The sequence below is a fragment of the Labrus bergylta genome, chromosome 13 (assembly GCF_963930695.1).
Source record: "Labrus bergylta chromosome 13, fLabBer1.1, whole genome shotgun sequence".
Taxonomy (NCBI): domain Eukaryota; kingdom Metazoa; phylum Chordata; class Actinopteri; order Labriformes; family Labridae; genus Labrus; species Labrus bergylta.
Genome location: NC_089207.1, coordinates 23,602,648 through 23,617,916, shown reverse-complemented (window position 1 = coordinate 23,617,916; position 15,269 = coordinate 23,602,648). Strand labels below are relative to the sequence as shown.

At 41.9% G+C, this 15,269-nt stretch overlaps 1 protein-coding gene across 1 annotated transcript; it reads left to right on the top strand.

Moving 5' to 3' along the window:
• The first annotated feature begins 366 nt into the window (after positions 1–366).
• Positions 367–2,883, top strand: c13h3orf38 (chromosome 13 C3orf38 homolog). Its single transcript, XM_020653330.3, has 4 exons — positions 367–565; positions 730–905; positions 1,021–1,262; positions 1,763–2,883. Exons 1-4 carry the CDS (start codon positions 439–441, stop codon positions 2,127–2,129), a joined length of 912 nt encoding a protein of 303 aa, XP_020508986.2. The 5' UTR covers positions 367–438; the 3' UTR covers positions 2,130–2,883.
• Positions 2,884–15,269: the final 12,386 nt, after the last annotated feature.

The following is a 15,269-nucleotide window of genomic DNA, read 5'->3' as shown; positions in this document are numbered from 1 at the left end:
TGTAATTTTACTATCTATTTTAACTTTTAAACTGATGAAAATCAAACGTAATAGTCACAGCAAACTGGTGATTAGAAAATGCAAGAACTACAAACTAAATGTAGAAACAATTTCATACAGAATCCAAAAAATAATCACTTACTTGTTTTTGGCTAAGGGGTGGCAAAATCGAAAGAAAATAATCACTCAATGCAGTTTTAACAAAAAACAAAAAAAAAACGACGAAAAGGAAAAAAATAAATCGCATTTAGTAGTGTTGAATGAACGCATTACTGAAGCCCATAATTCCTGCAGCCCTGAAGGCGACTTCCCTTTTGCCGGATGAATGTCATACCCTTGCCGCGGAACGATGTCAGACGTGTTTCCGCACGGACACTTTCCGAGTGGGACACGAATGGAGTTAAGAGTTGCTTGAAGAGGAGTTTTGCTGTGCCCAAGATGTCAGGATTAACAGATACAGAGCGAGCTGGATGTAAAAAGATACTGAAGTTAATGTCGAAAGGCGATTTACTGTCCCTTAGCGACACAGTCACGAATAAGGTGATAGTTGTGGAGGATGAGAGAGGTATGTTTTCTGTCTGGATGCTAGCTAGTTAGAATACCACATACCGGAACATACATACTGCACTGTACAAACAGCGTAATATTCAACATTGACTTAGCAGAGGTAGAGCGACACGTTTATTATGTTCAGGTGATAAACACTCAACTTGTCTTCACCCAACGCAGAAGCTACACACACCATTCTGTCCTTCACTAAAAACGCGGAGGAGTTTCTGAAGAGGAAGAAGGTTCAGCGGGACCTCATATTCAAATATCTGACCAAAGAGGGTGTGGTGATGCCCCCCAACAGCGAGAAGCACCAGCTGGTGAAAAGGACGCTGCTGCTTTGGTTGCCAGGGAAGGCAAGTGATTGTTTGTAAACAGCTGACATCTTGTTTCATTGGATGTCAGCTAAGCATATGTCAAACACAATTATCACTGCCTTTGAGTTGACTGATATTGTCTTGTGCCTTTAAGGGTAAGGATGATGAGAACTGTCCAGCGGAGACAGATGAGACCAACCAGGGACCGACCGATACGCCCTCACACTCCACAAACATGAAGGCTGAGGATGGCTGTGACCTTCTGGTGCTTGGTCAACAGTTCTGCCAGTGGTTTTTCCAGCTCTTGAACAGTCAGAACCTCTCGCTGGGACAACCGCCTCAGGACTGGGGACCACAGCACTTCTGGCCAGATGTGAAGCTGCGGCTCCTCGCTAGGTAAAGATGCCACTATAAAGAGAATAAAGCGTCTTGTGTTGAGTAGTTAGATCACCTTTTGCTGTACACAACATGTACATTGTGTATGTTTAGATTTTTGTTTATTACAAAGAAGCCAGAACAGAGACTGTTGGTGGGGGTAAAATGTCTGTAATGTGTTTGGTCTCTCCTGGATAAAAGATGTTCTATATAAGCTTGTAATTTTGGGGCTTAATTACTTTTTTTTAATTTAGGTTGTTTAATATTACAAGACAAAGAACATACTGTGATGTCCATCAATGCAGTCCCTTGTGTGACACAAGGACACTAAGATTGATGATCTGTCAGAAATGAAATGTTGCCAGTTTTCTAATTTATCATTAAATATAAACTCCGGCCATCACGTGTTTGTTAGCACATAAACGTGTTTTAATTCAAAAAATAAATTTGCAGTCAAATTCGAAAGAAAATATAGCAAGAACCCGGAACTGTGATGGCAGAGCTGTGTCTCTCTTTCTCAGGGCTGGCAGTGAACAGATGGAGGAGTTCCTGGGAGCTGAACTGGTTAGCCTCCGTCTCCAGGCCTTGACGAGGGAGGAGCGCCTCATCCTCATGCCCAACCTGGAGCCTCGAGGACTCAGGGTGCTAGCCTCCCCCCATGGCCTGGTGCTGGTGGCTGTGGCAGGGACCATCCACAGAGACAGTGCCTGTCTGGGCATTTTTGAACAAATATTCGGCCTCATCCGCTCCCCGCTTGAGAACAAATGCTGGAAGATCAAGTTTGTCAACCTGAAGATCAGAGGGCAGGATGCAATGGAAGGGACAGAGATAGTAGCTCCAGCTTTGACTTACAACTCCACTGAACTGCAGCTTCTCTGCAGCTCATGATACTCTTAACTTTTACAATATGTACCAATCATGCTTGACTGAGCATGCTCTCCTTTTACTCATAAATCAACCAACTTGCGTTTATATATTAGTTTATCTAGGCTGTTTATCTGAAGCCAGAACTCTACTTGCACACTCTGCTCTCCTAGCATGCCTTATTGTGATTTACAGGTAAGTGGATAATGTTTACCTAGGGGGTATTTAAATTATCTAAAAACATGACCAGCAAAAGGATAGGAACGCCATCTTATTGTGTTCCACTTTTAAGACAATTGATTGTTTCGCTTCTTTTCATGGAAACATGATTTCTTCAAAGAAACTGTACTTTATTTTTGTATCTAGTGCCTTCATGTAGACAAACAGACATGAATGTGCTGTTGTAAATATGTACCATATCAAATATAAAGATATTAAGTTAAGTGTTCACTTGTGCTCTGTATGACAGGAAGGTTACTACTTTTTTTAAAGGTTTATTTGGGGCTTTTCATTCCTTTTATTAGAGAAGTCTGAAATCAGACTCAGAAATCAGGGAGATAGAGAGAAAGTGGGGATTGATATCTGGGAAAGCAGCCACAGGTTGGATTTGAACCTGGGCCGCCTGAGTACTACAGCCTCGGTACATGGGGGAGGGGGGGGGGCGCACTTATCACTACACCCCTGGAGCCCCAGGAAGGTTACTGCTTAAAACAGAAGTAAAATTGTATGTTCATATGATATGAACAACACGCAATAAAAAAAAGATTTGTTTTAATAATTTGAGGTCTCTGTGCTTTCATTGGATCAGTCCCCTGAGCAGGGACCTTTCCCATGGCCTGATGTTTATGGCTGTGCTAAACTTTTATATATTGACGTTTGTAAAATGTGACACGACATTTGACACATAAATACAGCAGAAATCAAGTAGATCCTCTTTAATATCTCTGAGTCATGATTGTCTACAATGAGTGACAAGCCCAAGTCCCGCCCGCTGTACTGTTGTCAGAGCTGTGTTTACATAATGTTTACATAAACGGACTTATTTATAAAGCTGTTTTAGTCAAGAGAAAATAAGATAACACAGCCTACTAACTGCTTATATGGCTGTCACGTTAAGTGTCTTTAGATCCCGGCCATTCCTTGTCAATGTATGTGCAATATGAAGCTATGAGTTTACCAAAGTGTGCTAACATTAGCCTGCTACAACAAAAATGCAGGCCAATTCCAGCTCGAGCAAAGCAACATTTTATGGTGCGTTCTAATTTATAACTCCTTAGTGTGAACACGAGTGGAGAGGGCTTGGAGTTATGTTGCTGGAGGAGAGAACAGCAGTTTGTTTTGGTTTAGTGCTGGTGCTCAAGGGCGACACCTACTGGATCAAAAAGAAAATAACTGCCTAATTGTTGGGTGCTTTGTGGGGGGGGGGGACTTGTTTAGTCTCCTCCTTAACAGAACATAGATTACTTTGGATTTCTTTACTTGTTCATATGTAGCCTTTGCTGTGCAGTTTCAGATGTGTAAGGCTGAAAGGCAGACCTTAGAAACCCTGTATATTTATATTTTTTCCCAAAGTGTTCTCAAAATGAACAAATCTATTATTTCTATTATTATTATTCTATTCGTGAATATTTCCAACCTCATTTGGCATCAGAGGGCATACATGCCCTAGCAAGGACAATCTGTCAGAATAAAGACACTTTTAAAGCCCAAGAATAATATTATTTGATTGACAGGGCTAATAAATTGTTTGAGCGTTGCCATTTCTTTTCCCTTTCACGCTGTTCGACCATAGCTGTCATTAACAGGCTGACAGCCTCCCACACAACACTGACATGACTCCTCTGGGTGGTCAGATTTCTATAAAAATAAACCGTGACCATATTTCTTCTTTTTATTTGTTCATTGGACAAATTGTCATATGGCTTTAAAGACAGATGAAATTGAAATGAAGACAACAGAATGTCTTAACTTTTAGTTCTGGAGGTTAAGTCTCCTCTGCTCAACGAGACATATCAGGGTGGTGAGGGCAAGAGTGAGAAGGCAGGAGAGAATCCAACCTCTTTATCTTGAACACAGGCTCTAGGTTAAGTACAGTAAGTTTGGCAACAACAGAGGAGAGGCCTTAAAATACTTGACATGCATTAAAACCGCGATACGTCTCCATAATAGCTTTTCCTGTCTTACTAAGGTGTATTTTTAGCCACATTTTAGCTCAACAATACAGCATTTTCACTATTATACCATGAAGTATATGCCCCAAATTGGATAAAGCTAAATAATTAATCCACAGCATAATTCAAAAGCGCCAAATTGTCTCCTTATTTCTAAAGTGAATCTGATTTTCCACTGATTCTACTCTGTCATCCTCCTCCTCAGGTCTTCTGGGGGTCTGCTGGGGCACAGAATATGCCAGTGTGACTCTGTGGCTTTGGTGGCAAATGTTACATGTGGGAAATTATTCTTGGCAGCTGTTTTCAAAGGCCCCTGGAACAGTTAATATCTGTGACTGTATGGGTCGGAGCCGCGTGGCCCTTTGTGCTTTACTGGGCCATAGTTGTGGTGAGGGGGGGAAACCACTGCAGCCATTGATCTCAGCCTGTTCACCTCTCTGTAAGAATAATAACAAGCTGCTCGCCTGCTGTCTTTATGGCACTTGGCTTCTCCACATTTTTAATAAGCGGTTTGGCCACGGTCGCAGCTCTGACGCACACGTACCAAAATACCTTTGCAGTGGCGTCTGGTGATGGTTTTTGACTTCGAGAGCTTCCCCCCCCCTTCTTTTCTCTAACAGGGAAGTGTGTTTCCCATAAAGGAACATGCTAAAACCTACATCCATGGCTCTTTGAAATAACGTATGGGTGGTGAACCAGGCAGACTGCTGCTTTAATTGTCTATCCATTTTTTTCCCCCATGGTTTGTACTTTGATTGGGACTGATTGCACGTTAGCGTTGCTCATAGGAACAGCCTCATTAGTTATCAAAGATTACTTTATTAAATGCTTCATGCTACCGCCATTTTTCACTCTCCAGCATTATGATGGCTTTACAGATCCATTAATGCCAAAGTGTATTTTTAAAGAAAGGCCTCCAGCAGTAATTCTTTAAGTGGTGCCCGGGGACACTCAGGGTTTTCTCTGGGACTTCAGAGAGTCCTTGAAGTGGTTCTGGATATTTTTTTGAAAAAATGAGGAATAAATCCAATCTTGATTGAACTTTAAGTCCATAGTTACTTTTAAAGAATATGGATGGAATAAGACATGAAGGTTTCACTCTCACTGTTAACTTCCAGATTATAAAACAATAATTCACCACTTGTCGTAAAATGTCCAATATAGGTTTGTGTGTGTAATCATGAAGTACCCTGTGATATCAAATGACATGTCTAAAAAACCTCTGTTATTTTATATTTCTATTCTTTTTGACATTGATAGACCAATGAGACCTGACCTCATGACATCATGCGGCCAGCAGAGGGCAGACAAGCTACACCATACAGAAGAAAGCAGACTTTGATCCCTGGCCAAGTAAAGAAAAAAAAATCCTTTTAACACCATTACGTGAGGAAACTCATCAATTCCTAAGAGCAATCTGAGTTAGCTGATGTTACCAGGCAATTTCTATCCGGCCACAGCCACGAGGAAAACTGTAAATTTTTCAAGTCTGAATTGTCCTCCATTAAAGTAATGGGGTTCTAAAAGAGAGACACGTTCAACTGTTGCCTTTCACAGGCACAAGAGCACATATTTCCCCATTTATTGAAGTGTCAGTCATTTATCGGTATCTGTGAATGTGTCGGAGACAGCTTTAACACAGTATTCTACACAGTCTGCACTCACTGGACAATAAAGAAGAAGATTTATGATTGGTTAGAGAGTCAATCAATAGGCAATGATATTTCTCCTGCTAATAAAAAGAAAAAAAAATTACAATTTTGAGGAGAACTCAAGCAGAGTTTGACGACCTTGTTTTGTTGGACTTGCCCTCCAACCCAGCAGTGTTTCATAAACTAGTACACACTAAAACTGCACAGAAACAACCACATAACTCGGGGAGGAGGGAATGAGGTCGACTGTTTGGCATCAGCGTTAAAGCCACAATCCACAGTTCTCCAAACTTGTACTTTAGCTGAGGGGGGGTTTACGTTTTTTTTAACTTTTTGTTTGGGCTGAAGTGTTATGACAAACTGCTGCGTACCACTGCAGGGGTATCATTAAGATTTGAATTGTTCTACAGCTGTTGCACTTCTACTACAATATGTTATCCATAATGAACACTGAGAACATAAAAATACATCAAGTTATTACAATGTATCACAAAGGTAATAACTTCCCATGAAGGTCTACTTAGAGTCAGGATGCAGCAGACATTTGCATTTTTAAGTCATTACCCAAAGAAGGAAAGGGTTCAACAGAATTAAAGCATCTTTAGAGTCAGGTTTGGTCTCACATTACTTGACCTTCCATGACATCTAAGGCCTTGTTTGGAGGGGGCTTGACCCCCTATTCTCTGTTTGCAGCACGTATTTCCCCTGTGGCAATTCTCCTCAGTACACTCCCCGATGTCTGAGCTGACATCATTGTTCTGTTTGGACACAAATTGGTTTGGACCGACAAGGCAGTCGTCACAGTTCATATCAGCCCGTCTCTTGGCCTGGTGGTGTATCCTTACACATGCATCATTATCTCACGTAAACAGTGGAAATGCGAGACTGTCCGGGGAACAAACCCCGTTCAAGGCAACAAAGCGAGGGGCTGAGTGAAAAGATCCTGGGCGGTGACACTCTCGTTTAGCTTCAATTAACGAAAACAACGAGCAGAGCTGCTGGTGAAGGCAGCTGGGTCCAATGTGTTTATTTGTTCTGAGGCAAATATGTATGACTCAAGGTCTGCATGCATCCAAGGATGTTTGAATCACAAAAACATGGAGAGGGAACAGGGGTTAGAAAAATGTCCCTCACATTGAGATGTACTTGAGTTGAACACAATGCCCTCCCCTCTTCTCTCTCTCTTTATCTCTTTATGTCCCTCTGTCTCTCTCCCTCTTTCACACATAGAGGATCTACTGTGCATCCTCGCACTGAGTCCTTTTCGTATGCAGTGCAGGGGCCCCGATGAGGGCCTTCGCTTGGCTCTTCAACCAAACAGAGAGGATGGTGTTATCAGGATGCTGCCAGGAGGTTGTCAGCTCTTATTGGGCCGGGCTGACCGAGTGGCCGTTTGGCGGATGCGTGTCGATGCCAGGCTCCCAGCGCCTTACCCTATGGACATCTGCTGCGTGTGGAAAGAGCTGTGGAGTTTGTCTGTGGTTGCATCTTAATCCTCCATCTCTTCAGCTCCAGCCATGCCTGGCCGCACAAACCAGCAGCTCTGCTCGCCTTGCTTGTATTAATTGCCCTTGCCTGGCTCGCTGTTTGCTTCTGATTACACTCATTAATTTCAATTCCCTAGGAAGCCACCACCACCGTAGCTGCATTTAGACACACACACACACACACACACACACACACACACACACACACACACACCAACTGCTCTCATTCCTGCGTAAATGCATATTTGTATTGCATTACATGCATTAAATGTATGACGTGAGATTTTTTTTTCACAGAGATTTCTTGGTCTAATTTTGCACATGCACACACAAATAATACCACAGTCCAAGTTCATAATAGTTGAGAAGCCATACAATATAATTTTGAGTGTCAGTGAAAATGCCTAAAACACCACAACCGTCATGTAAGATATTTTTATTATTTGTAATTTATTGTTGTTTTTTTCAATTACTGGAGCTTCATTCATTCATTTTTACGAGTATTATAATATGTGAACTATGCTGTGGGCTTGTGTAAGAGAGTCATCATATACATATGTTGTTTATCATTACTTTTATGTTTCCAGTTTCCTGTGATCATATGCAGTGATGCAAACACTCCTTCTGTGTCATCACTGACTGACCATTTGTATGTCAACAGCAGCTGTAATCTGCATCTGCTTTCTTCCTTGAGCTGGTCTCTCTCTCTGCAGGACAGGGGACAAGAAGAAAGAAGTTCTGACCTGCTGGCCATAAGTCACTGTCCTCATCCCAGCAGGTGGACCACATCTGGTAAAGCACCAGCATCTGGACCAGCAGGGTGGCCTTTGTAATTATAGCAGTGCTGTAGACTCAAAATTGCAAGGAAAAATCAATGTCAGACCATTTTATTACCTTTGACTCATTACATTTCCAAGCTAATAAGCAAACACAAATGTGGCATAATCAGCTAAAGCAGGCTACAGCAGCTTAGTGGCAAAATTGATGACAGTATCATATTTTAAGAGCTTTCCTTGATGAACAAACGTGGAAAAAATGTGTGTCTATAAATCCATGTACGTATAAGGCAGTTAAAGTATTTCAAACAGACACACTAGCCCTTGGTTCAGGATTAACTTTTAACGTCTCACCCAGGTGTTGGTTTCATGGTTTGTCCACAGAGTGCATCATTCCTCAGTGCCATCAACAGCTTGTGTTGTTTTTTTCCTTTTTTAAGTTGAGAATGAAGTTCTAGGTGTAGCTGCTAACTCTCCACAGCAGCCACTAAGCTGACCTATGGGCCAGTGAAACCCTCCCATACTACCAAGCTGTGTGGCCTCTTGCCTTCTGTCACCCTATCACCTCAGAACCTGGGATTTTCTGGTCAGGGGAAAGCGGGGCTTCTGGATTGACTCATCGGACAGCTGTACCTTAAAGGGCCTCATGGGGGCGTCACCCTCAGGGTCACGGCCCTTGGCTGTGATTTGACGGCCAGGCACAAATAAAAACCTCTGAAGCTTGACAACTTCCTTGCTGAGCCCACATAACCCAATTAGTGAAGTCGGAGAAAATGAAAACATTCCAGACTCAAATTCCCAAGACGGCCGTAGCCGTTTATTAAATCTACTTCTTGTTTCGCCCTCTTCCTAAAATTCTCTTGGACTTATTTTAATGGTTCAACAAGGACCGACTCAATGATTCAATTTAAAGCCAGAGGGTTGCAAATACAGTGTATTCCTGGCTGCACTGAATCTTGCAGACAAAGTTCCTTTGATCATTATGTTAACCTGCTGATATCTTTTTAAAGGACAGCCAGATAATGAGCACAGATTGCCTCAGCTCTGCAGGTATGAAGAGACTACATTACCCGGCGGGCAGTGTAGGCTGCAAAAGACGCTGGAGGGTGAAGGCAAAAACGAAGGGAAGTCTCCAGCAGAAGGTCATATTGATTGATAAAGCACCCTGTGGACTGGCCTGTGGATTGCTCAACCCCCATAGTGTGTTTGTGGTGGGATATACCAGACAGCTGCCTGAAGGCCCCCGAACAACACAGACAGACAGGGGAAGACAGTGAAATCAATGATGGACTCATACAGAGCTCTGATGGGTTCTTCCCAATCATCTAAAGTGGCTCCCTTGGCATTTTTACTCGCACCTTCGCTAGAAAAATAGCATGATTTGTTAAAGACACTTGAGTTCAGGCCAGAGGAGCAAGCACATTCTGCACTAAAGCAGCAATCGATGACTGGAGAAAGATACATCTCTCTTGCTCTCCAAATAAATAAAAAAACAGCAACTTGGCATTATAAAGCAACTCAGAGACTGGAATAACACAAATTTTAGCCCGAGAAAGATGAAAATGGCGAAGAATGCACGCAGGAATCTTGCATTTGCCTATTGAGACCTGGTCCCTGGTGTCTTCTCTCTCCCTCATGGACTTCTGACAGAGCCAGATAGGCCTCCTCACTGCTGACAGCCAAATGTCCTCATCCATCCTCATCCGAGAGGCCCTCAGGCGTCATCAACCCGGTCTAGATTTCCCCAGACGAAACCCCAACGCAGAAAACTCCTGCCCCAAGCCCGGTCGGGCCATGGAGCTGGGAGCATCCCGGTGGAGCCTCTGTCAATATGTCATCATCGTCATAGCTGCCAGTTGGCAGCATAGGAACCCGCTGCAGATGTGTCAGCAAAAACAGTCTCCATTTTATTATTATTTCTTTCCACTGAGTGTCCAACGTAGGATATAAACCCTACAGATGTATTTACAGTTAGGGCCATAACTCAAACAGCCCACGATATTCTTCCCATTCCTCTGATGAAAAGGTATTTGTGACGATGAACAGACCCATGAGGCAGTGGTTGTTTTGTGAAAAGGGGCACACTTGGACGGGTGGAGCTGTAAAAGCAGACGTAAGCACTTATAAAGTCCAACCTGCTATGCTGACAACACAATTTTAGCCAGTGTGGAGAACAAACCGACCGTTTCATACGATGATACACCTTCCGAACAAATGTAGCACATGAATTATTTAGTTTTATCATTTGTGTGGGGGCTACAAGGGAAAATGTGAGGCTTGACTACAAAGAAATACTTCATAGGTATCCTTTTTGCTACAGAAAATGGGGTTTCTGAAAAAGCTTTAAGAAAAGCCTTTATAGAGTTATAGAAGCGTTTGGGCCTATATGTTTCAAACAGTCACCGATGTACCTTTGAAGAATGTTCTGTCTCTGCTTTCTTTACAATAGCTTCTCTTTTTAGTGTCACAATATATCCTCCACGGCAAGCGGCTGCAGTTTACAATAATAAGGCACAATAGAAGCATTGCACTGAATTGGCCAATATTTATTCATTGAGACCAGAAAGTGGACTGTAACTATGAAGCACTTTGCTAAAAGCCTAGAAATCACTGCAATTTTACAGCCATTTAGAAAACAAGATCATTCTCGGTGGAACATTTCTGGGCTTCATATCATCAGCCTCGAGATGATGATTGTCTATGAAGCATTTAGTGAGGGTCATAGAGGAAAAGGAGAAAAGGGGCAAATAACAAAGAGTGGAGAGGAATTGGAGAACAAGCAAATGCGGACGTCTAACTACATAGTCCCTCGCAGCATGTTCCTTCCCAGCTATTTACTGGAAATTGCAACTTTGCAGCTATTGCCATCAAATAATTCTCTCGTGTCAAGGAGTGGAGGAGAACAAACCTACCCATGTCAACCTGACCTTCCAGTCACATAATCAGAATCAGCTTTATTGGCCATTTATGTCTACACACACAAGGAATTTGTCTTACATCAATGATGTCACCCGATCTGCTTATTTCCATCTTCGTAACATTAATCGCCTCCGCCCGTCCCTCACTCCCAGCAGTGCTGCCATCCTCGTCAACACCCTGGTTACATCCCGCATTGACTACTGCAACTCCCTTCTCTTTGGTCTCCCTCTCAAGTCCATCCACAAACTTCAACTGGTCCAGAACTCTGCCGCTCGCATCATCACCAGAACGTCCTCTTTTAATCACATCACCCCTGTCCTACAGCAGCTTCATTGGCTCCCGGTTAAACATCGCATCACCTTCAAAATTCTGCTCCTCACCTTCAAGGCCATCCACAACCTCGCTCTGCTTTACCTCTCTGTACTCCTGCACATCAACACAGTATTGAGTATTGGAAAAAATGCTGAGATAAACATGATAATAAATACGTAATTATGTAACAGACGATTCATTTACATGAGGTAGATTTTTCACAGTATTTACATAAGCAGTGTGCATAGACTGATGAGGAGGACAATATTACTGTATTTACATGATTACATTAGGCAACATGCCATGATGTAATGCTAAGCTAACAGGGGACAGGATGACCCTTAAGATTTAATTTCAGAAGCAGAAGCCAATAGGATAATGATGAATTGAACAAATTCAACTGGAGGTAAAACATTTAAAGGGGCTATATGTAACTTTTTACATGTATTAATCGTTTTTATCACCCATTAATAAGCAAACGGTTAACTGATGTGAAAAAGTAGATGTTCACTGTCTATCTGTGTTGCCTGGATAAAAAGTTTCCCTGGGTCGTATTTTCCGCGAAAGCTCCAGGAAGTGACATTTTATGCATGTGGTCAACGTCCTCCTCACTCTGCTCCACTTACAGAGATCAACAGTACAAACTCATCACACACTCTCGTTCTTCACCTGCACAGCCAGAGGCCGTCTTCCACACACTTCTATCCCCCCTAGGAGCTCTCACAGGCGGACAAACTCATCACACACTCCTGCTCTCAGCCAGTGCCTGCAGAGACTGTCGTTCGTAGGATGGAGAATGAATCCAGATACACAGACTCCTTCACAGACTTTCACATGTGTATGACCACTTACCTACTCTGTAAACATTATGCCGGTAAATATCAAGTGTTTCGCGGCCGATGATGATGCTTGTTTGTGTACGTCAAGCACGTATGACGAGCACGCCAGGGGGAGCGAGCAACGGGTTACTGCAGTTCGCTTAACGGCCATGCGGTATGACTACAAATGCAGTATTTTTGAAAGTTACATATAGCCCCTTTAACATACTCTGTTTTTGTCCTCTGGTGCAAATAATGAATTGAAACAGTGCTTTTATACCATGGTCTGGGTGAATACTCAATTCTGATTGGCTGTGGGGTATTGAATAATTCCCGTCAATTGGACACCTTTGAAGTAGTTAAGGTGAAACTGTCTTTTTACGTTGTATTATTGGCCTACTTAACTCCCTTTAAGTCGAAGCATCAAATACAGCTTGTTTAAAAGCTAACATTTGATATCCACAATTACAAAACATTGAAAAAAGGGGATAAGTACAGCCATGCTACTGGTTAGCTACATGGACCTGTTGTTAAACATACTGATATTCATAATAATATTCTGCTAATAAGTTAAACATATCCAAAATTATCAATTTAAATCTTGCTAGCATACCAGCTGTCTGGCTATCAGCTGAGTAAAAGCACTCTGAAAGCTGCACAGAGGACTAGGCTACCTCCCATTAAAAAGTGTTAGCTATGACCTGTTCCATTAACTGGAGTAGTTAACACCATTTTTATTGCCCTATAATGTTTAAGTTATAATGAGTTTTTCAAGTGTTAGTCACAACCGCAGGTGCCAGATTGTTGGCCTCCGGTGCCCTAAGAGTGATCCTGACCTCCACATTGTCCATGAATTATTGATAATGGACACACTGTTGAGCAATATCCCAACATGTTTGACTGTGTCTTTTAGTCCGACATAATAGTTCATATTGGTTATTACTCCTCAAAGCTAAGCACTTGTAGGAAATTGTGTTTTAATTATGTTGTTTGATTATTAAGTTCAGCAAACTGGATTAACAGTCAGGAGCGTCTGAGGCTGCATGTGAGGTGATGTGTGACCTTTGACTGAGGAATGTTTTTCATAGCCAGGTCATCCATCTTCATTTTCTCTGGGTGGTTTACAGTGCAGTACAGCATTTGTTCAAACAGCAGAAGTGTTTGGATTGCTCGCTCCGTTGAGTGAAACACACCCAAGCAGTCTGAAATGACACCCATCAGTCAAACTTTGTTTCAATAAAGGATCAGGTTAAGTTCATGTAATCACTTACTGTAATTGGACTTTAAGATCACATTCTTCAGCTGTGTCAAAATAAGGAAACAGGTTTTTTCATGAGTAGCTGGGAAGCCAAAGAAAACTCCAAAGTACCAAGTAAAAAAAAAGAAAATTAACCTTCAAAAAAATTACACATAAATGACTGTCTGTTTGTAGAGAAGAAACATTCTTTGAAGTGTTTTTCCTTCAGTTTGTCTGATACAAAGTCAACTGTCCTTCCAGCGTCCATAAATCCTGAGACACTAAGAAAGTGGAGGAGCATTCAAATCAGCTCATTCCTGCAGCAGTCGATGGCCAGCCTCTCAGGGACGCTGATTGACATTTTATACAGCGTCTGCAGTTTAGTGGTATTGATGGCATTCAATTTAACAGTATATTCTTTTAATAAGGGTGCTGCCAGATGCCTGGTGCTTCCAAAGTGCTCTTTAAGAGACAGTGAGTTAAAGAGAAAGTGATGGAGACACAAAGAAGGTCAGAACTAAGTGATGTGCTTTCTCTCAAGCAATTATTTTAAGATACTTGCTTTTTTCACTGGGCTGGGTAAACACAATGTTTTGGCTGTGAAACTTTTTTTTATGATTTCACTCTGCTCCACGTCAATTGGAATGAACCCACGACTGAGGTTTAAATGGTTACTGTCAGTTCTACTTTGAGGATGTTACAGGCACAACAGATGCAACTGACATAATTTACTTCACTGCAAGATAACATATTTCTTGTTTGCATCATTTGAAATTGATGCATTTAAGCTCTGATAAAGACAGCAACCAACAGATACCAGTCAACACATGGTACCTTCTTTCGTGATGCTGTGGATGCTTGTTTCAAAGATTTTCACCCTTCAGTTGGGTTTCACCTCCTGTAAAAATTGTAATAACATAAATGTGATGGGATTCATTTGCTAGTAAGGAATATCTCTGTGGGTGAACCATGACAACAAAGAGCTTTTCACCAAAAATGAATGTGAACACCTCAAACAGGATTCATAGTCATGGTTTAAATTGACACAAATGCAAAATGCTACAAAACATTTATGGACTTATATACATTTCACACATTTGCAAAGTGTAGGTTGGGTATACAGATGTTTTTTGTCCAGCACCAAGTACTTAAACTTTCTCGAATGTGCGTGCCTTTTTGACATTTTAGGTTGGGAATACAAACATCAGTTGACAGAAATGAAGATGCCACATATGGACATATACAAGAACTGTTTAAAAAAGTACTAGATGATGATACTTACTGTACCATTTAAGTCAGCTGGGCGCCTGTGGCTCAGTTGGTAGAGTCGTCGCCTCTCAACTGGAAGGTCGAGGGTTGGTTCCCCAGCTGAGCAACATGTCCGATGTGTCCTTGGGCAAGACACTTAACCCTGCATTGCTTCGGTGGCGGTGTATGAATGGATTAGTGTTGTACTTACTCTGATGTACGTCGCTTTGGATAAAAGCGTCTGCTAAGTGAACTGTAGAATTGTAGGGTGCTTTAAAACCTAAATGCCTTTTTACATTGGATGGTAATATGGTTTGAAAAGTCCTGAGCCTAGAAAGTAAAAAGTGTTGTAGTTTACATTAGGGCACTGGTTTAAGTCAGTTGGTAGAGCAGAAGCCCTTGTAAAGAGGATACAGTGGTCGCTGGTTTGACTCCCAGTCTTTGACTATTTGATGCATTTAATCCCCCACTCTCTCGTCCCCACATTTCTCTTCAGCTGTGCTATCTAATGAAGGAAAAACATTTTTTCTCAAAAATAGTATCG

What these genes read in the sequence shown, in the direction of transcription:
- c13h3orf38 (XM_020653330.3), top strand. Translation starts at nt 439, where the DNA reads ATGTCAGGATTAACAGATACAGAGCGAGCTGGATGTAAAAAGATACTG. An exon ending in AGTTGTGGAGGATGAGAGAG is followed by an intron (nt 566 to 729) that starts GTATGTTTTCTG and finishes CACCCAACGCAG; the next exon opens with AAGCTACACACACCATTCTG. An exon ending in AAGCTGCGGCTCCTCGCTAG is followed by an intron (nt 1,263 to 1,762) that starts GTAAAGATGCCA and finishes TCTCTTTCTCAG; the next exon opens with GGCTGGCAGTGAACAGATGG.